This window comes from Thalassophryne amazonica, chromosome 10, assembly GCF_902500255.1.
Source record: "Thalassophryne amazonica chromosome 10, fThaAma1.1, whole genome shotgun sequence".
Classification (NCBI taxonomy): Eukaryota; Metazoa; Chordata; class Actinopteri; order Batrachoidiformes; family Batrachoididae; genus Thalassophryne; species Thalassophryne amazonica.
This window is the reverse complement of record NC_047112.1, coordinates 65,707,159-65,728,591: the sequence shown is the minus strand read 5'-3', so window position 1 is coordinate 65,728,591 and position 21,433 is coordinate 65,707,159. Positions and strand designations below refer to the sequence as shown.

Below are 21,433 nucleotides of genomic sequence, written 5' to 3'. Positions count from 1 at the left end.
AGGTTAGTCCCATTGAGATCAAGATCTCTTTTGCAAGGGAGACCTGGGCAATTATAAAGTTTTCAATTCACTTCAACTGCATGTCCCACGCAAACACGGGGAGAACAAGCAAACTCCACACAGAAAGGCCACAGGTGGGAATTGAACCCATGACCTTCTTGCTGTGAAGCAGCAGTGCTAACCACTAGTCACTGTGCTGCTCACTGTGCCTCTGTGAATTGACATAAATAGCAGCCACTTGAAATTTGCTTTAAAATGGATATTTTGATATTTAGCACAAATTCTTCCTCACCACTGAATAATCATGGCAGCACCGTGACTTAGTGGTCAGTCATCCATTTCATATTTTAGTATGGCCCTTGAAAAATTAGCACCTACTCCAAACCTGGTCCCCTCTGGAGTCGTCACACTGTCACAGGATGTACAGTCCACGGTGTGACCGACAGTAACCCTGCCTGTGACTGCGTCTCAAAACGAGGGGAGGGGGCGGGGGGGCGGGGGCAGGGGTGGTATTGAACTTCACAACCTCCCCTCTGTTGTGTGCGTTTGCGCGTGCTTGAGCGGAGCTCCGCCTCCCTAGTCTGCTTGTCGCCGTGCGTGGCCTTATATGGAATGAAGAAGAAGAAAAAAAAAAAAAAAACCCGGTCTGATGGTGTGAGCAGTTTTAGCCAATCAGACGGGTTTGAGGGCGTGTCCACAGCGGGGAAGCCGGTTTACTTATCTGGGTGGGGTTTAGAGAAGTGGCCCCACCCAGCGTTTGCAAATGAATGGGGAATGATCGGCTGCAGTACTACATTTTTTTGTTTAGTGTCACAGCATTTACTGAAACTCAAATAACCTGTTTAATAAAACAGAAAACCCAAAACAATCTGGACAAAGACTTTTGTTTCCTGGGATGCAGCGTGAGTATCACAGCTGAATGTAATTATCTACTTTATGTGACTTAAGAGCTATTATTTATTCCAGCATTTCATACAGATCAGGATATTATGTTAAATATGATACATTGATTTTATATGACTCAAGATTATTTAACCGAGGTGATGTCACTCTGTAATTTTTCCGGCTTTTCTTAGTACCTGATGGTATTCTGCAATCATGAAATAAATTTTTAGTCTCTTAAGAAACAGCCAAGCTGTAATTGTAATGTACAGAATTAAATACGTTGATTTTTGTTCAGCTTTTCCCTCAACAACTTGTGGAGAGATGGCAGCTCGGGTGGAACCCTTGTGAACAGTGTGTGAATTTGTCATATTTGTCATATCTGGCATTTTTTTTTCCAGAAAGGTTTGCATTAGCCAAAAACAGATATTTGAAATAAAAATGGAATGATATAAGACTGAGGATGCTGAGGTTTGGTGGACCAGTGCAGATGCAGAACACGGGGGATGACAAATCCTGCAGTTCATCACAGTCCTGTCAGTTTTTGGACAAAATGGACAGCAGAGAAACCAGAACTGGAGGAGGGTGTCTGTGTTTTGTTCTCTTTGACTCTGGAGTAATTCGAAGTTTGCAGGTGTGGTGATGTGTTTGGAGAAAATCTTTTGTTGTGATTGGAGGTGAAGATGGAGTTGGTTTCAGGTTAATTTACGTGGACACAGGTGTCTGTAAAATCCTTCATGATCCTTATTTTATTTGATACTTATTTTATTTAAAAAATGTTGTATTTTGCAGTTTTTATGTGTCTTCTTGATTATGCTGTATTCTGTCATGTCAGTTACCCCCATCAGAAAATGTATATTTTATGTACTGTCTCTGCTTCAGGAAACTGATCATCTTAAACATTTTAAGATTATTAATTCAAGCATAAAAATATCCGTATAGGCTTTGGAACCCTAAAGACATGTCCCCTGCAATACACAGTGAGTAAATGGATGGATACATAGGGCACTGATTCCATCCCATCAGCCTCTCCTATATATGCCTTTTCGCCCGATTGAGGTTTCAAATCTTGCACAAATCTCGCAAAATCTCAGAAAGGTGACAGCACTGCGAGAATGGAGAACAGGATGCTCTGATAAAGCTGTAATTTAACTGCTGCACACGGACAATGACATCAACATGGCAAGGGAAAACTCTTTGTATATTGTGCCTAAAACTCTTTGGCTAAATTTGTGCCAAAAATATATTATCTGGGGTTTTAGATGTTGATTGTGTTCGTATTATGTAAACATGAGAATCTCAAGTGATTTCACCGTTATTTACAGTGGGAATTGCTTTGAGCCACAATCTCATCCTGTTCTTGTCATTCTGAGGGAAAGTGAAGTTTGCTCTCTTAACGCTCTGTGTATTGTCCTTTACACCGCTGTTTGTGCTGTTTGTTCCAGAGTAATACATATAAGATGTCTGAAATTTGGTTTGCATTTATGAAGTTCCACGCAGGTTGAAGGTAGCAGACACAGAATACTTGTTTTAGCAAGTGTTCAAGGGTCTCATGCATGCAGTCTCTTATGAATGTTTGAAAGGCAAAAAATTACATTTGAGTAGTATAATTTTCATTTGCAATTGCCATCATGTGGTTTCTCCATGTTGTTTTGATTGCAGCACCTCTCTGCTGCACAAGGGATTATGGGATATCTCAATAGGGTGAATTGGTGTCGGTGCCTACCTCCGGACTCAGTAACATCAAGCAGATGAGAGTCTACGACACCAGTTACAACCCCAGCAAAGACCAGTACCCATTTGCACCTGGGTGGATTGAGAGCAATGTATAGATTAATTGGTGTCTTGTCCAAAGACACAGACAGGAAGCATGAGAAGGATTTGAACCCTACATATTGGCAGGCTAGCTCCTTATCCATTCGGCTAGCTGCTCTCCATCAGACTATGTATTTAAAAACAATAAATGTCATCATCCTCATGCAAGTCATCAAATTAAAAGTATATAGTGAGGATGAATCCATTCATATTGGGCTAAATTTGTTACACACATCCAGTTGAAAGATCAACATTTATTTTAGGTAATATCCTATAGACGTGTCTGCTACCTGCTGGAAGATTAGTGGATGCTGTATTGTTGATGGATTGTTGAGGTGTGGTTGTCAGTTGAAGAAACAGGCAGACAGGCCATTTCAGCACAGAAATGTACTACATTGGACAAATAAGGCGTTGTGTTATGATTGTTCAGTAGTAGCTAAGTTCTACAACTCAGATAACACAGTCAGAAGAAACCTGTTATTATTTTTTTAAAACTCAAATAACTGTCTTATCTCCTCACAACCCAGGGTAAAGGATTTTTAAAGGGTAAAGCTGCAAAAGAAAAAGAGAGTGAGCGAGATGATTGAGTGAGAAGTGGGTTCTGTGACAGACAGACCATTTCTGCACAGAGATCTACTACATTGGACAAATAATCCATTGTTTTTTGATTGGTCAATAGTAGTTAAGTTCTAAAACTCAGATAACACAGTCATGCCTCCACACAATGACCACTGAAAGGATTTTGTATTGATTTAGCTGCAAAACAGAGAGCAAGGGAGATGGCCAAGTGAGGAGCGCAGTGAATGGGGTCTGTGAGAGAGAGAGAGAGAGTAGCACAGAAATGTACCAAATCAGAAAAACACACCATTATTTTCTAATCTCTTAACAGTAATTACATTCTAAAAATGTAAAACATATGAATTGAACAGTAATAATTCCACTCATGTCACATTTAATAATTTGACGTATTGTGCAGCGTGTTTGTTGTATTCTTTTGACTAAATTGAAACATTGAATGCGATCAGAATAATTAATACAAACTTGATATTCAGTATTTTCCCACTTCTTTGTGGTCATTTCACTTTATATGGCTTTGACCAAGGTTCTTAGAGTTGGACTACCATAATCAGAGAGAAATTGGGGGTTCAGTGTATGGTGTTTTGATTTTCCTCTGTATTTCTAATGTTACTACATATACACTCCTTACTCTTTTTCTGAAAAAAAAAAGAAAGTAAATACCATGTATCAGCTCCCCAAAGCAAGTTACTGCATTTCAGACATGCATACATAGAACAAAATTAAACATGGTACTGTAATTAACTACTTCAGGAAGTAAAACAGAATCAAATTTAGAGGAAAAATCATAATATTAGTGCAAAGAATTTGTACTGTATCATTTTGCAGCAACGGCTCAGGTGTTGGAGCAGATTGTACAGAAAGCCCAAAGATCCCTGAGTGTTCTTGTAAATTTCGGTGAGTAAAGCACCAAAATGATTCCTGTCCCACTTTGATAAACATTGTAGAGGGTTTAGTATGAAGAAGGTCATACGACTTAAAACAATACAAAAAAAATAAATACATAAATAACACCACTTTCAAGTGAGAAATGGAATATTTAATTGAGACAAAGTCACTATTAAATATTTCAAATAAGTTATGGCATCATAAGATGAGTGCAGAATACTCATGAAATTATTTTTACATTATGTCACATTACGAAATTTAATGCTGTAGTTAATTTTAATTAATTAAAATAATTATTGACCTTTGAGATAATGAAACATTAACATTTTGAGTTATTCGGTTTCCCCATATTGGGGAATTGTTCAGGTTTCACTTTGCAAAGCAAAATATGCTTCCTGTCCCATGAAGAAAATTATAGAAAGCCCTCTGACAAAACTCGTTCCTGTTTTTGGTTTTTGATAAGTTCAACTGAAGGGGAAGTCCCCAGGCATATTCAGGGGGTGGTGTCAGTAAATCACCAGATTAGAGGTCAACTCTTTACCAGGAAGTTTTATTTTTAGTCAGATTGTGAGATGAATGCCTCTGTAATCTGTCCACTCGTGACAAATGAATCGTGTTGCAATGTTTTTGATGGAATGGTCACTTATGCAGACATCACTGGTGTTTCTTTTCTTAATCTAGTGGTGATGGATTGATATTACAGTCACTATTTGGATCAAAATGAACAGTGTGTGACATAAAAAGGAATCAACATAAATGGAAATGAATCGCCCATTTGGTCCAGATCCAGTTAAAGATGCAGATCTAGTGAACAAAACAGGGTGGTCTACTAGAGTGGACTGATGGGTGGAATTTAGTTTTGGATTCAACTTAAATGGGTCTGCAGGGCAGAGGAGTGGACTCTACAGAGTGCCCTGGGAGCTGTCTGTCCCCACCTTCACCCGGGTCATGGTCATTGGCCCACCTATCCTGTTGTCTACTCGTCCTCCACAGCAGCTGTGTTCAGCCTTGAGGAATCTGCAGCTGCATTCTATGCTAAAGGCTAAACCAGCAGCGTCCACACTGAGGTCGCTCTGTGACGTCTCTCTCCTGAAGCATAAATTAGAAATTTTGACTGCCAAATCTCCCGCCCATCTCTGGGTAAAACTGCACATTCAGCGATCTCATGACTTAAGTAGTATGAGGTTGTCTGACTGGTACAGAGCAGATGTCTTGGAGTGAGTTGTAGGTTGTCAAAATTTTGTGTGCCAAAATGACTTTTCACTCAATGACCTATGTACCACAGACTTTTAAAGTGGCAGTAATTAAACCATTACTTAAAAAGCCATCACTTGACCCAGCTATCTTAGCTAATTATAGGCCAATCTCCAACCTTCCTTTTCTCTCAAAAATTCTTGAAAGGGTAGTTGTAAAACAGCTAATTGATCATCTGCAGAGGAATGGTCTATTTGAAGAGTTTCAGTCAGGTTTTAGAATTCATCATAGTACAGAAACAGCATTAGTGAAGGTTACAAATGATCTTCTTATGGCCTCAGACAGTAGACTCATTTCTGTGCTTGTTCTGTTAGACCTCAGTGCTGCTTTTGATACTGTTGACCATAAAATTTTATTACAGAGATTAGAGCATGCCATAGGTATTAAAGGCACTGCGCTGCGGTGGTTTGAATCATATTTATTTAATAGATTACAATTTGTTCATGTAAATGGGGAATCTTCTTCACAGACTAAGGTTAATTATGGAGTTCCACAAGGTTCTGTGCTAGGACCAATTTTATTCACTTTATACATGTTTTCCTTAGGCAGTATTATTAGACGGCATTGCTTAAATTTTCATTGTTACGCAGATGATACTCAGCTTTATCGATCCATGAAGCCAGAGGACACACACCAATTAGCTAAACTGCAGGATTGTCTTACAGACATAAAGACATGGATGACCTCTAATTTCCTGCTTTTAAACTCAGATAAAACTGAAGTTATTGTACTTGGCCCCACAAATCTTAGAAACATGGTGTCTAACCAGATCCTTACTCTGGATGGCATTACCCTGACCTCTAGTAATACTGTGAGAAATCTTGGAGTCATTTTTGATCAGGATATGTCATTCAAAGCGCATATTAAACAAATATGTAGGACTGCTTTTTTGCATTTACGCAATATCTCTAAAATTAGAAAGGTCTTGTCTCAGAGTGATGCTGAAAAACTAATTCATGCATTTATTTCCTCTAGGCTGGACTATTGTAATTCATTATTATCAGGTTGTCCTAAAAGTTCCCTGAAAAGCCTTCAGTTAATTCAAAATGCTGCAGCTAGAGTACTAACGGGGACTAGAAGGAGAGAGCATATCTCACCCATATTGGCCTCTCTTCATTGGCTTCCTGTTAATTCTAGAATACAATTTAAAATTATTCTTCTTACTTATAAGGTTTTGAATAATCAGGTCCCATCTTATCTTAGGGACCTCATAGTACCATATCACCCCAATAGAGCGCTTCGCTCTCAGACGGCAGGCTTACTTGTAGTTCCTAGGGTTTATAAGAGTAGAATGGGAGGCAGAGCCTTCAGCTTTCAGGCTCCTCTCCTGTGGAACCAGCTCCCAATTCGGATCAGGGAGACAGACACCCTCTCTACTTTTAAGATTAGGCTTAAAACTTTCCTTTTTGCTAAAGCTTATAGTTAGGGCTGGATCAGGTGACCCTGAACCATCCCTTAGTTATGCTGCTATAAACTTAGACTGCTGGGGGGTTCCCATGATGCACTGAGTGTTTCTTTCTCTTTTTGCTCTGTATGCACCACTCTGCATTTAATCATTAGTGATTGATCTCTGCTTCCCTCCACAGCATGTCTTTTTCCTGGTTCTCTCCCTCAGCCCCAACCAGTCCCAGCAGAAGACTGCCCCTCCCTGAGCCTGGTTCTGCTGGAGGTTTCTTCCTGTTAAAAGGGAGTTTTTCCTTCCCACTGTTGCCAAGTGCTTGCTCACAGGGGGTCGTTTTGACCGTTGGGGTTTTTCCGTAATTATTGTATGGCCTTACCTTACAATATAAAGCGCCTTGGGGCAACTGTTTGTTGTGATTTGGCGCTATATAAATAACATTGATTTGATTTGACCTTGTGACCCAGTTATATACAGATGGTGATTGTTTACTCCACTGGGTCTAAACAAGTGTGGTTAGTTTGGGCCCAATGGCCTCAGAGACATAGTGGCAAATGTTCAGAGGGCAGTTTCCACTATGTGTGTCCTCAGTGATATCTTGGTTGAGCAGGTGCCAGGTGGGGACAGTATGAGCTGATGTTTCTTCAAGGTCACCTGGCTGCTCACCTGACATCAACAGTGATGCCATCTATGTGCCCATGATGCTTTGAGGCTTGAGTCCTGTCAGTGAAGAATTTCAGGCTGTGGGCAGCTTTGCTCCGAGCTCTGTACCTGTCTTGAAATGGCACTGAATTTTGGAACATTCCAGTTTGTGTGCTTCAATGTGCTTAAAAATGTAAAACTCCAATACTCACTGGGGTGGGGTGGGGGTGTGATGGTCGGTTCCTCCTGAAGTAGATTTCCCTAAAGTAGCATTGAGTCACATCATTGTCTCCTGGTTAGGTTTGTAAAAGAAATTGTCTCAAATTATTTATTTTTGGTGAAAGTCCATCTTTAAATTACAACTCCTAGTTCCATTAACCATATAAATGTTCCCAGAACACTCCAGGGTCTTGTTTGGGAGTTACTGGAACCCAAAACATCTTGCAAAACAAAGTTTTTGCTACAGAGTCCCAGATTTAATAAAGCAAGATGCGTGTGCGTGTGCGTGTGCGTGTGTGTGTGTGTGTGTGTGTGTGTGTGTGTGTGTGTGTGTGTGTGTGTGTGTGTGTGTGTGTGTGTGTGTGTGTGTGTGTGTGTGTGTGTGTGTGTGTGTGTGTGTGTGTGTGTGTGTGTGTGTGTGGCTTGCATATCTCTCTTTGTCAGATCGGCCTCACTTTTCAGATATGGTTTATGCATGGTACAATGATGTGCATCCTTTATTATTAAGGTGTTTGGGATTAATTTTCAAAACCTTTATTTTTGATTATCATTGTAACATTAGTCCTTCCAAGATGGCGCACTTCGTGGCATCTCTGTCCTACTCTTCTGCCACCTACGCGACTGTAAGTTACAGTAGAGAAACACTTCTGAACCTTGGCAAAGTTCATCACAAACTTTCATTTAGCCCCTTGAATGTTCAACCTTAAGCCCAGAAGCCTTCTGCCGCTTTGCGGCCACTAATCCTCTCACAAACTGAAAGGACAACAAACCTGATACAGTAATTGCATTCTATTTTGACAGTAGCAGGAAAACACCCGAAATGCTTAAAGCTACTATCTGCCAAAATTTCGGGTTCATAAATGGCAACAACAAAGATGAACTTGACAAAAGCAAAGCGATCTACCAGGCATGCCAAATGGAAGTGAAGTATTGCAGAAATACGAATGTGAGAAGAAAGCTTTAGTCAGCACAGAGGGTGGGCATTACAAGTGACACCACTCGTAAAGTTTGCCACTTTTGCAACAACATGGCAACACATGCACATCCATGTTGGTAAGAAGTCCGTTAAAATGTAGCCTACATTTCAAAACAAATGCTGTTGCCAGACTGTCTGCAGATCGCCTAAACAAATTCATACTTATTACAATATTCCACCATACATACCATTTACCTCAAAAAAGAAATCTAAGGCTGGTTCACATGGCAGGATAATTAGGCGGATATTGGATCCGATCTTCCCCTTCTGACAGTCTTAAGGATGCCTGGGCAATCGTGATGACGCTAAAGATAATCTTATCAGATATTCCTGTCGTGTGAACCAGGCTTAGCCAGACTGAGCCTTCAAAACACTTTCAAAAATCATGCAGGTGCATTACCGTATTCACTGTTCGCCAATGGCCAAAAAAACAAAACGCACCAGTAGTGGTACTTTAGTGGAATGGTGTTCACCTCCCCCAATGTACGAAAAGCCTAAATACATGAAAACACAATAGTTATCAATCAATCCACACATTTCACAACAAACCTAAATGTCCCTGACTCACATTATTAATAAATACTGTATTCAAATCCTTATGTTTGTGCTTCATGTACACTAATACCCTCATCACACATAGTGGGAATCACGCAGAATGGCGTCGGAATTATGAATTGGCGCACATCCGAAAAGTGTTGAATTTCAGTTTCAAAACGTTCTGACAGCCATCTGCGTTAGTCCACACAGTTGGTCAAAATCGGCTGGCGGCCCCGAGTGTGATGCACATGTTCAAAACCCTCCGGGCGCTGTCAAAATGGGACACCTATCTGACTGCGGTCCATGTGTAATCTGACGACCATCTGACCGCAATTTACATATTCCGATGGCGGCAAAACGGGATCCGAAACAATTTGAGCGCATACGAGGGAACCTCGAGTAGGATCTGGCACAGCAAAGCCTGCCGGTATGACCTGCGTGTGTAGTAATGCCGCCCCCTCCCCCCCAAGTGCAAAGGAACTGTTGAAATGTATCTGGCATGATTCATCATGATAATAATTCATAATTATCACGTACAGTGAATGTGAACAGCGGCTATCAAACCAAAAGCTCCATGCACTTACTGCGCGCATGCAGCTGCAAATCTGAACAAGCTGTTATATTCACAATAGACCTTACAGTACAGATATTTGCCCATTCCTTCCCATGGGCGACGTAAATAATGTGAACTATTGTCTCCATCATAACAAGGGCTGCTGTGCCTGTCCGTGGTGCGCAGTAAAGCGTCACTGCATGCGTCAGTCTTGGAGCTGAATGGACCTCATGCTGTAATAAATGATCATGTTCTAACTCTGTAGGAGATATGACATGGAACTGTAGTGCCAGGCTGTTACACCATTAATAAACATGAATCTCAACTCCAACAGCGGTCCAGGAGTGTTTCACAGCGCAAACGTGGACGTGAAGCTGGGACAGCAGCCTGCAGCTAAAATCCTCTCACCCAAAATAAAAAATTAATCCCATGTGATAATCCAACCATCGTGGTGTCCAGAGTTGTGTTGTGCTCCTGAAATGAGCAAACAAGAAAAAAAGTTCCTTGGAAAGGCGCTCCATCTGAAGCATGAGACTACATGGCCAACTGTCAGCAAACTTTGAGCGAAGCTGTCCCCTGGTGCATGTGGGCTTAGTGGCCCATGCAGCGTTATGTACACACACACAGACACACACACACACACACACACACACACACACACGCACGGCTGAGCAATAATTGCAGTCCCACACGTGCGCTGCACACTCGCACGCACATGCGCGTGAGGAACACAGCGCTCCATTCCCATGTTTGCCATCCAGACGTTTGGACAATGGGCAGTCTTCAGTGCCTTTTATGGCAGTCTAACAGCAGTCTGTATCATGTACCTGTTGTCTACATAAGCTTTGGATGCCATTGTACAGGTGTAGACGAGGTGATATGGATGCGTCCCGACATTGCTGGCCACGTCTCTTTTCCTCCCGACTGCGTTGGATTATGGCAATATTTTCTGTATCGAACATGGTTCCTCCATATTCTTGCTATGTGTATCGGGGGCTTAAGGCCCGGTCCCACTGGCGTTTAGGAAGATTTGTGTATGAATTGCACACAAAATTGGTTTATATTCGCTAAACATCCGCAATATCCGTGAAACATGCTTGTATGAGTCGGCCGACATCTGCACGCATCCGCAGTTATCCGCAGAGGCACGTTTTTCCGTTGCCAGGATTTTTGAGCTGCACAAAACTTTGGTTGCGGATGACATCCGCCTTACATACTCAATACATACGCAATCTATGCGCTGTATATCCGCCGTTATCCACTGATATCTGCAACTGACGGGGTATTGCGGCTTGGCAGAGGACTGGGACAGTGTGTAATACGGATATATAGCGTGCCTATCACGTCCACATCACGAACTAAAATAAGGTGTAGCGACTACATACAGAGTGGCCACAAATAAAGCATTTGTATTACGTCTGCTTTGCATCTGCTTTGCGGACAGTTTGCAAATACATAACAAACACTTCACGTAAACCCAAAGTACTATATAAATGTGGCAGAAATTGACATACTTGCCAGTCATTGCCAGTTCAGCTGTGGAGACGTACAGATGTAGTTGGGTGATTCTTTAACTACGGGCACTATTGGCCTTGTAAATGTAATTTCCACCACACCATTGCCTTACAATATAAAGCGCCTTGGGGCAACTGTTTGTTGTGATTTGGCTCTATATACATGTGCTCTGATGTCACTGTTTATCTCCATAGAAACTACCCAAACAATCTTTCATACAAACTGTTTAAAGGGACATTACAGTGTTGTGGTGGAAATTATGGCAATAGTGTGGGACAACTACATTTTATTTAAAAAAAAAAATCACAACAGTTGTATGACATTGAATACCCCAATTATGTTTTGATTATTTTACTGATATTTTATTCAGAGATATTTTAAAACATTAGAAAAAACTTTTTTTTTTTACCATTCATTTTTATCATTGAAGATCAAAAGTCTGGGTGTGGGACAAGCACAAAACGGCAATATTTGCATATAATGATGCTGAAAAAAGGTGAAAAAGTCATCATAGACTACTAGAACAAATTTCTTAACACACGTTCATTGTAAAGATAACTATAAAAGTGTGTAATTTCCCCTTTTTTCTGTTTTTCATACAATATGATCAAAGGACATAAGTGCCCGTAGTCTAAGAATCACCCAGTTATGGATCCCCAAAGACGTAGTGTGATAGTTGCTGCCAATTAACTTGTCCAATTCCAGCAATTGCTCCAGAGGCTGTGGTGTTGGTGTGAATAGTGATGCCGAAAGGCCCGAGTGTGCGTCTTTTATGACTGCATTGCAGATGTCTTGCATGCACAATGTAACTGCTGTTTCCACAACACGTGCGCAGTGCATTCTCAATACATCCGTAATACTTTGTGATAATCGCAATGTGTCCGATCCGTTTCCTCAATACATGCGTCATACAGCCGTGATTGTTCGTCATATATTCGCTATACATTATTAATATATCCGTAATTCATACTGAGGAATTTCTCATTTTTGGCCAATTTTGTTCTGGATGACAACGAACGCCCGAAGTTTGTATACTCAAATAATGTGCATTTAATTCCCTCCCCAGTAGGTCCAGGCCTTTAACTGTGTTTGTTCCTTCTTGTTCACTGTTTCGCAGTTGTGAATCTTGCACTATCTCGCAGCCTGTGACTCACGCGAGAGGTCACTTTCAGCAGAGTTCCGGTTCAAGGCACAATGTAAACAACCCTGAATGGTTGAATGATATTGAGGCCACGAGACTGAGATGGCCACTCCAGAACCTTCACGTTATTCTGCTGTTGCTAATGACAGGTTGACTTGGCCTTGTGTTTTGGATCGTTGTCATGTTGGAATGTCTAAGTATGTCATGTAAGGTGGCGTCATGGCAATGTTTTAAAAAAGGTGTTGTGTTTGCACAGTCTGTTGCAAGACAGAGTTATTTATAGTAACTTCATTTACTACCGGCCATGTGGACTGATAAGTGCTGTTGCCTGACTACCACACCTGCTCCACAGACAGTCATATTATAGACAAATACAAGGCATTAGTGTTGTAGTACTCGGTCTGAACTTGGTCTTGCCACCACCAAAGACTCAGCCTTGACTCATTCTTGACCATTCCAAAATCCCAAAGTCATGAAGAAACTTTGGGATTTAATAATTGCTATGATTTTCTGCTAGTCTATGTACATTATATTGGTTGGTTTTGTTTTTGGATAGTTGTTATAAATCACCAATACTCAGACTACATTTTATTATATTCAAACCTTGGGACTGATATGCTAATGTATGCATTGATTTGTGTGTGCATATTACAGTTAACACGGTGCCAACAACTCACAAATGTCAATGTTTGGAGTGCTAGAATTTGCTGCTATTTGCAACTTGTCAACATTACTGCATGGCAGTTCTGGCACAGGGGCAATAATGCCTTAGTTTCTCTTTTAATTTGAAGTCATAGTTCTTTTCAGGCCTGGCCTTGCTTTCTTAGCTGTCTGTAATAATGCACTGAGCTGCAAAAGCAAATAAGTTCCATTTATATGAAATTTAAATACCACAAAAATATAATTAGGACTGTTATAAATAATGCTGCCTTTTGCTTTGTTGCAGTTTTAAGGATTCACTTGTTTTGTAACAAGGTATTTCGCTTGTGACGTGTTTTCTAAAAAGCCCAATATGTTGTGTAATGTCAGTGACCACGTGTGAGTCCACCGCCATGTCTGAAGCTGTGGTGATGGATCTGCCCATATCCAACGGCTTCTTGGATTCATCATGTGGTGCAGGCAACAGCAGAGCCTCAGCCAAAGACCACACTGTGGATCCAATCAAGTACGTCCGCACAATAACACACCAGTGGACTCATATCGTCATATTACTGATGGGATAACTGACATGTTCTGTAGACCGGTGTAGAAGATAAACTAAAACGTATGTATGTTATTCATCACATGGGCTCTGACCTACGGAGGGGGTCAAAACCCCACATTGGGACTCACCCTCAGAGGAGGGTGCACGTTCTAAAATCCGCTTATCTCACTGTGTGTTTGGTTTATATGTTTTTCAGTGACTCTTCAGAGGAAGAGATCACAGGGGAAAGAGAAGAGGAGATCTGTGCTGCTGATGACGCTGCCAACCAGCGTGCAGACGTCTCTGCTGAAAACGCCTCCAAGACACAAACAGGTGAGAGAAATGCTGCACAGAAAAAATGGCTTCAGCTCTAACACATGTGACTATTTGTGTTGATGGTGCACGTGATAATTCGTGCATGAAGACAAATGCAAGCGTAAACACTGGCGTCAGCATCACACTCTTTGGCAGGATTTCCTTTTTCCTGGTTTCCATTTCCACTCTGACATTCCTTTCCCCTTCAGTCACTGGATGGAAAATACTTGTCCATGATGTATTTGCTCCATGATCCACCCACAGTTCAAGAATATCCATATGTGATTCCAGGAAGTGACATTGCTTGACCCTTGTAGTGATCTGCTGAATTCACCAACCTACCTAAAGCCACCAATGATCTATTCTTCATGTGCTTCTATGGGCATTATGTCATATCTCAGGAATGAGTCCAAACATTGGTGTCAAATTGATTGTGAGGTGCTCAAGTCTCTAATGGAACATTTTGTCAGAAACTGAAGTATTAGTGCAGCAAATAACTGAAATAATACTTGAGTAAATAAATAATTATTGCACATGTTCTCTAAATACTAGAAACTTCATTTCACTTCTCAAATACCAGTGTGTTCGTCTGCTATATGATATATTTAACTGACATTTCTGATCCAGACAACCAATAATTTATAAAGGAAAATCATGAAAATTATCAGGGGTGCCCAAACATTTGCATACAACTGTATTTATCTACTTTCTTGCATGTGATGCACAAGGCAGGCAGAACAGGACCAGAGGAAACTACAGGTAGACCGTAGGTAGACCCATCGTGGACCGTAGTTTCTTTTCCTGAGTTTCACTTGTTGATCCTGCTGCTGGCGTCACTTGTTAGTAAAGACTCACCTACCTGTGTTTCTTTAACATCTGGATCCTCTCTTTTATGTTTCTCCGCTGAATCCAAGCACTTTTTATCAATGAATCATCTGTAGCATGTTGCAGATGTCCAGATCCACAGATCTCCACAGCTGCTTCTGTCGGCGGCCACACCTCCTGTCAGTTCAGTGCACACACCAAAGCCACACTCTTGAGGAACTTAGACAGATTTCACTGTCAGCACAACAGTGATTGTCTGCAGACTGTTGTCGTGCCAAGAGTGCGAATGGCCACATATTTTCTAAGTGCCAAACGAGCAGTGTTAGATGTTCGTGTATGTCAACTGTAATTTGGCCGACACCTGCCGCGAGAGGGATCGATGGGTTCGCACAGCGCACACTCTGTCTTTCAGGAGTTGGTGTGCGCAAATAGTTGTAGTAATAGGTGTATGAGGCGTTCGAGGCAGGGATGATTTTACAAGTTTTGCACACGATTCCTGCTTCATGCGCACTTCGACAACTTTGCACTATGTGTGAAGGGGCCATTAGCAGCTACCAAGGCCTGGAAGGGAAATGGTTTTAGATCGACAGATATTTACTTACTGTAGTAATCCCTTGAGGAAATTCAGGCATCCTGTAGCTCACAGGTACAGACAACAAACAAAAGACAACAACAGCAACCAAGCATTAAAAGTCAAAAAGTGAGCAAATGATGTTGACAATGACGATAAAACATTACAAATATTGAAAATGTGATAAAAGATTAAAAAATTAATAAATCGACAAATAATTAACAATAGTTAAAAAAAAAGAAGAAGTAGTGACATCTGTCTGTTGCACAGTGCCCATGTGGGGTCTCAGGGGGCAGCAACAGCCAGCTCAGGAACCCCTGCCATCGACTGCGTTGTTAAACAGTCTGATGGCTGTGGGGAGGAAGGGACCTCCTGTGCCGCTCAGTCTGCGAGCGCAGGGAGATGAGCTGCCCACTGCGACTGCAGGATGTAGTGGAGCGGGTGGCTAGCATTGTCCTTGTTGGCCAGCAGCTTGCCCATTATGCATCTCTCCACCACAATCCCCAGTGGGACGAGGCTCCTTCCCAACACCAACCCGGCCCTCCTGTTCAGCTAGTCCAGCTGCTCTGTAATGCTGCCTCCCCAGCAGACAGCAGCATAGGAGAGAGTGCTGATACAGGGGTCGAATTAGTACGTGCATGTGCTAGTTTGTGCATGTATTATTCGAGCGGTGCATGTAATTTTATACTGCACCAGCACTGGTGCAAGTAACTTTATCCAAGTTTTATCAACTATAAGCACCAGTAGAATGAACCAATAAAGGAATAAATAAGAAAAAAACAATTTCCAGTGTGTTGTCTTCGTCTTCCCTGCGTTTTATGACTCTCACACACGGAGCACGGTTGCTGTGCTCTATTTGTTGTGGAAAGCTGACAAACGTCGCCAGCGGTGCCGTCCCTGGGTTCACAACATCCTCATGAGACGTTCCCAATTTGGGGAGTTTCATTATTTGCTGCTGGAGCTGCAGCAAATAACTGGAGCTGCAGGAGCTCCAGTTTGAGGACCTCCTGTCTCGTTCACGCTCGCACATGTAAACAAAGAAAAGAAAAAAAAAAACTCTGCCACTGCGGTTCCTCGCTCTCTCTCCCCTCAAACTCTGTCATAATTGTGTTATAAACCAGTCACCATTTGTTTTATTATACATCTGTGTAGTTAATAAATAAAATAATCTTCAGGGACAATTCGTTCCCCTGTGCACGTGAAAAAAAACAACTGTCTGCCACTGCTGCTGCTCTCTCCTCAAACTCTCCCCAGAGAGGAAGAGTCTGACAAATCAGAGGAGGAGATTTAAGGTTGATATAAGACTGACCTTTGGTTGTGCAAGTAACTTTTATTTTGGTGCAAGTAATTTTTTTTGTTACTAGTACCAGTGCAAGTAGGTTAAAAAAATGTATTTCAACCCCTGTGATAGAACATCTGCAGCATCTGCGCACAGAAATCAAAGGACCTGAGCTTTCTTGGGTAGAACAGCCAACTCGGTCCCTTCCTGTAGAGCACATCCATAATAGCCGACCAGTCCAGCTTGTTGTTCAAGTGTGTATGGACCACACTAAGTGTTTATAGGTCTGCATCATCTCGATGCTGTTGCGCCAGATGCTGTTGGGTTGCATGGGAGACCTGGACCTGTGGAAGTCCACAACCATCTCCTTGGTCCTGGACGTGTTCAGGAGAAGGCCGTTCCGCTTGCTCCAGTCACTGAAGGCCCTCACCAGGTCTCTGTATTGCCCCCCTGCCCTCTCCGTAGGTCTTTTGTAGGTATACAGTAATTTAAGCCCAAAACCTTCCTGAGGTAGAAGGTTGGTTTTTATTTTATTTATTTTTTTAGGGGATGTTTTTTGGTTGTGTCATTGCAACATATGATCCAGATTTATTTGGTTCTGGTATGCACACAAACACACACACACATGGTTCTACATTAGTACAACACAAAATGAACAATTCACCCATTTTCTGCTTTGTGCATGAGTCCAAGATACTGTTTGGCTGTAAAGGTGATGGTATCCTGTCCAATCTTTTCTCTTTTCCTTCACATGCCTTTGAGTGTTCTGACTGCCTTGTTTCTTCCAGTGAGCACCCAGAGGCCACATTCCTTGTCAGTGCCGACAGCAGCAGAACTGGGTCTGTGGACAACCCAAGGCAATGGAGAGGTAAAGCTGAGGATGGGGGACTCTGGTTTGGCTGCTGAGCCCTCTTTGACCATCCACCAGATGTTCACCTCATCTGTGGAGTGTTTTGGAAACTGCACAGCTCTGAGCTGGAAGGAGGGCGACCAGCAAAAGACCCTAAACTACAGAGAATACTACCAAGAATGCCGCACCGCAGCCAAGGGCTTCCTCAAGGTGAGAGACAGAGGTGAAGAAAACTGGACCACACTTTACAAGGTTTGGTCCTAGTTGTTCCGCTGAGTTGTATATTCTTCAGTCAAACAGTATAGGCCTTGGTGGTTACCAAAACAAGGTTTTCTAGGCTTTGGAAATTAAAAAAAGTGACAACCAAGCTCATTTCAAGCTATACGTATCTTCAACACCACATATAATGACAGACAGACAGAGAGAGAGAAAGAAGTGTCTGCTTCAGCTACATTCACACTAAATCCTGTCTGCAGGGTAGGAGAAGTTGTGGCCTCATTATTTGAGTTTTAGAAGACGACCACTGTTAAACAATAACAAAATGGTTTATATATGTGTTGTGGAGACGTTATGGTAAAAGTAACAGTTTACTTCTCAGATGTAGTATTTTTTATTTTATTTTATTCTATTTTGCAGAAACTGTCATTTACAACCACACCTGCCCTTAATCCTTCACAAATTTAGCATCCACTCACCATCCAGGCACATTTATGGGATTTGTAAAACTAGCATGTTGCCCATGGGGATCCATGGGTTCAAGATTAGGTAGTGTTTATAAAATAGACAGCTGACATTTTTCAAGGGTGGTAATAAATTATGCAAAGTTTCTACAGTGATTTTAACTGAAAGTGCAGGAAATTAAAATGAGAAAGTTTTGTGAATATTAGTATTTATTATTTGGCACATTTAGTTGATGTCATGTTTTACACCTGGCAAGGTTGAGATATTTCCTTTGTTCACAGTTTGTGTGGTTACCAGGGATTGATTAATGGTGATATCAATGTCCATTTTTCACTGTTGTTACCTAATATCCCTGATTTCTCCAAAAATATTAGTTCTATCAAAGTTCCGTTTACGCAGCGTTCATGCTTGACCCAAAATACAGAAACATACCAAACGGCATATGTCAGCTCTCCCCAGTTTCTCCGTGATCGAAGTGACATGCACACACACATGTACACAGAGGCCATTTGGCTTTTAATGCACAGAGTACATAACGTGGAAAAAAATTTGCTTGGTGGAAGTCTATGATTACAAGTAGTTAAAGCAGTCTGTTTGAGTTCAGGCTCATCACATGACTTTTTAGGGCTTTTTTTTTTTTGCTGGTTCCTGCTCATTCATACTTCACTTACTTTTGTACATTTTTATGCAGATATGTTAATCCGCACCCAGGGTTCTAGCTAACGCAAACTTGCATTACGGCCCATTACGCTATAATTTTGGACCCTTACGCTTATTTTGGACCGTTACGATTTTCAATACAGCGTCTGTAATCAACCGTTTCTGCAGCGCGACTCCAGTTTGAAGCGTGAATCAAAGCAATGCTTCGATTCAATGGCTTTTGGCTCTTTGATTCGCTGCTCTTCAGAAGTGGTACATCCGCTTCTTAACCCCTCTGAAAGCCATTAAAATATCATGACTCGTTTTTGTGTGGATTAAAGTCACTAACTGGGACTCTTGTTTTGTTGCAGTCGAGAAACAAGCTTCAAATGCTGCTTAATTCCGAGTCCGCTCTGAATTAATAACTTCAAAACGAATCGCCGCTTTAAATAAAATGACACCTCTTACAATACAGACAGTAAACTACAATCGCCTAAAACGGTTTTTCTCCCAGAATGAGACATCTTGCATTCTTTATAAACCTGACCTGCAGCACAGCTGCAAGAGCTCAGCTCATAGGTATGGAAAGCCATTCATGCCAATAATAATGTCTGAAAGGAAATGCTTTTGACAAAAACTAACAGATTTTATTTCTGTTTATGTCCAGAGATCAAGGATCCACCATGTAGAGTTTATTATGTCCAGAGTTTAAGGATCCAGTAACCAATTTCATATTTATTTACTTTAAGACTCAATAAAATGTTGTTCAATTTCAATTTAATCAGTTATAAAGTGCCAAATTACAACAAAAGCCGTCTCAGGGTGCCTCACACCGAACAGTTCAACATAAAAAAAATGAAAATAAATAAATAAAAACAAAAAAATTCAAATACCTAATTAAAAACAGAAGTAAAAGAATAAAACATAACAAAATAAAAACTACTCATAAGAAAGAGAATAAAAATAGTTTTTAAGTCTTGACTTAAAAATGTCCACGGACTCCGACTGCCTCACTGAGGGCCATGTACTGGATAACCCAGAATGAAATTGCCCACTCAACAAACATCCCCAGCCTTCTGGACATGATGAAGGGACGTGGGCTGTCGTACCTGGCTTTTATCCAAGCTAGAACCCTGCGCACCACCTCCATATTTTCGTCACTCCCCGATCTCCCTTTGTGAACACAGAGCATTTAGTGCTGTGAGTGAAAAAGTCAGATTCATGATACCAGCAACATAAAAATAAATAAATACAATTTTTTTTTAAATTGTGGGATGGGGTCAGTCTGAAAAACAGTTTGTAAATGTTTTGGCTGACTACCGAGTCTGATCAACTTACTGAATACGTGCTGTATTTTTAATAATATATAAAAATATATTTCATAATAAGCTGGATCTCGGTCACTCGGGAGGAGCTCGGAGTCGAGCCGCTGCTCCTCCACGTCGAAAGGAGTCAGTTGAGGTGGCTCGGGCATCTTTTCTGGATGCCCCCTGGACGCCTCGCTGGAGAGGTGTTCCGGGCACGTCCCACTGGGAGAAGACCCAGGACACGCTGGAGGGATTACATCTCTTGGCTTGCTTGGGAACGCCTTGGGGTTCCCCCGGAGGAGCTGGGGGAGGTGTGTGTGGATTGGGAGGTCTGGGCGGCTTTGCTTGAGCTGCTGCCCCCGCGACCCGACTCCGGATAAAACGGAAGAAAATGGATGGATGGATTTCATAATAATATAAGAATATATATAATAATATAAAAATGATAATATTATATATTTAATAATATACATATATACATATATATATATATATATAACGTCTGCACAGTCAGCAATTTATATGTAAGTTCATTTAGCTTGATGTATTTTCCGGTGTATAAAGCTTTGGTCCCATCGAATAATAAAGCCATAAATAATGAGCCACGTATGGATTTGTCAGAATTTTCAGTAATTATTCAACTATTGAGCGTATATGAATATATGAACGTATATGAACATTGCGCGAACAATTAAAAAACACTGCGAATAAGTGCATCAGCGCACAGCTCATCTGATCGATTATAAACGAGGTGTTAAAATCTATCATAAACATACTTTTAAAGCTGCTCATAAGAAGAAATGAACATGCAACTGTTTTATCAAGCCATTACAATGTAAACATTACAAATAATTACCTTTTAGGCTGTTCCAAATACGTTCTCCACCTCATGCAGTGCAGGAAAAAGAGAGAAAGAAAAGCGGCAGTTGAAGACAGTCCTCTGTGATTCCAGAAGCGATTAGAGGTGTTTTCAACATCCAGACTTTGACAGAAAATGATTAATCCGCTTTGAAATAATTATTTTTTATACATAGTCCAGCGCATAAAGCAGGTGGGATTGTCACGACAAAGTGTGTGGAAGGGCAGAGTCAAAATAGCCTGTCCAAAATAGCCTGTCCTGTCCTCGTAGCCACCAGGCACTAGGATAATAGGCTTTTACAGCCTTGTCCTCACCACAGACATGCCTCTAAAATCCTTGTTTGTCCCTATAGTACCTCGTACATAAACTGCCACACGCTATTTTTGCTAAATTTTGAACTTCTTGAAATTAGCGCCACGCTCAGAGATGAGCCTTGTTAGCCGAATATTCTGCCTCTAAGAGCCAAAGACTTGTACCAAAAAAAACATGCTACTTGGCTCATTATTCATTCTTCATTATTTGGTTTT

At 41.3% G+C, this 21,433-nt stretch overlaps 1 protein-coding gene across 2 annotated transcripts in view; it reads left to right on the top strand.

The window, feature by feature from the left end:
* Positions 1–715: 715 nt before the first annotated feature.
* acsbg2 (acyl-CoA synthetase bubblegum family member 2) overlaps positions 716–21,433 on the top strand; it is a 54,545-nt gene continuing 33,827 nt past the window's right edge. Inside the window, exons 1-4 of one of the 2 annotated variants that reach the window (XM_034180159.1) lie at positions 716–902; positions 13,427–13,562; positions 13,798–13,913; positions 17,359–17,630. In XM_034180159.1, coding sequence (XP_034036050.1) covers positions 896–902; positions 13,427–13,562; positions 13,798–13,913; positions 17,359–17,630 — 531 coding nt within the window. In that variant the 5' untranslated portion in view covers positions 716–895. Of the gene's footprint in view, positions 903–1,305; positions 1,517–13,426; positions 13,563–13,797; positions 13,914–17,358; positions 17,631–21,433 lie in introns of those variants that run through there. The other variant, XM_034180160.1, reaches the window with a different exon arrangement.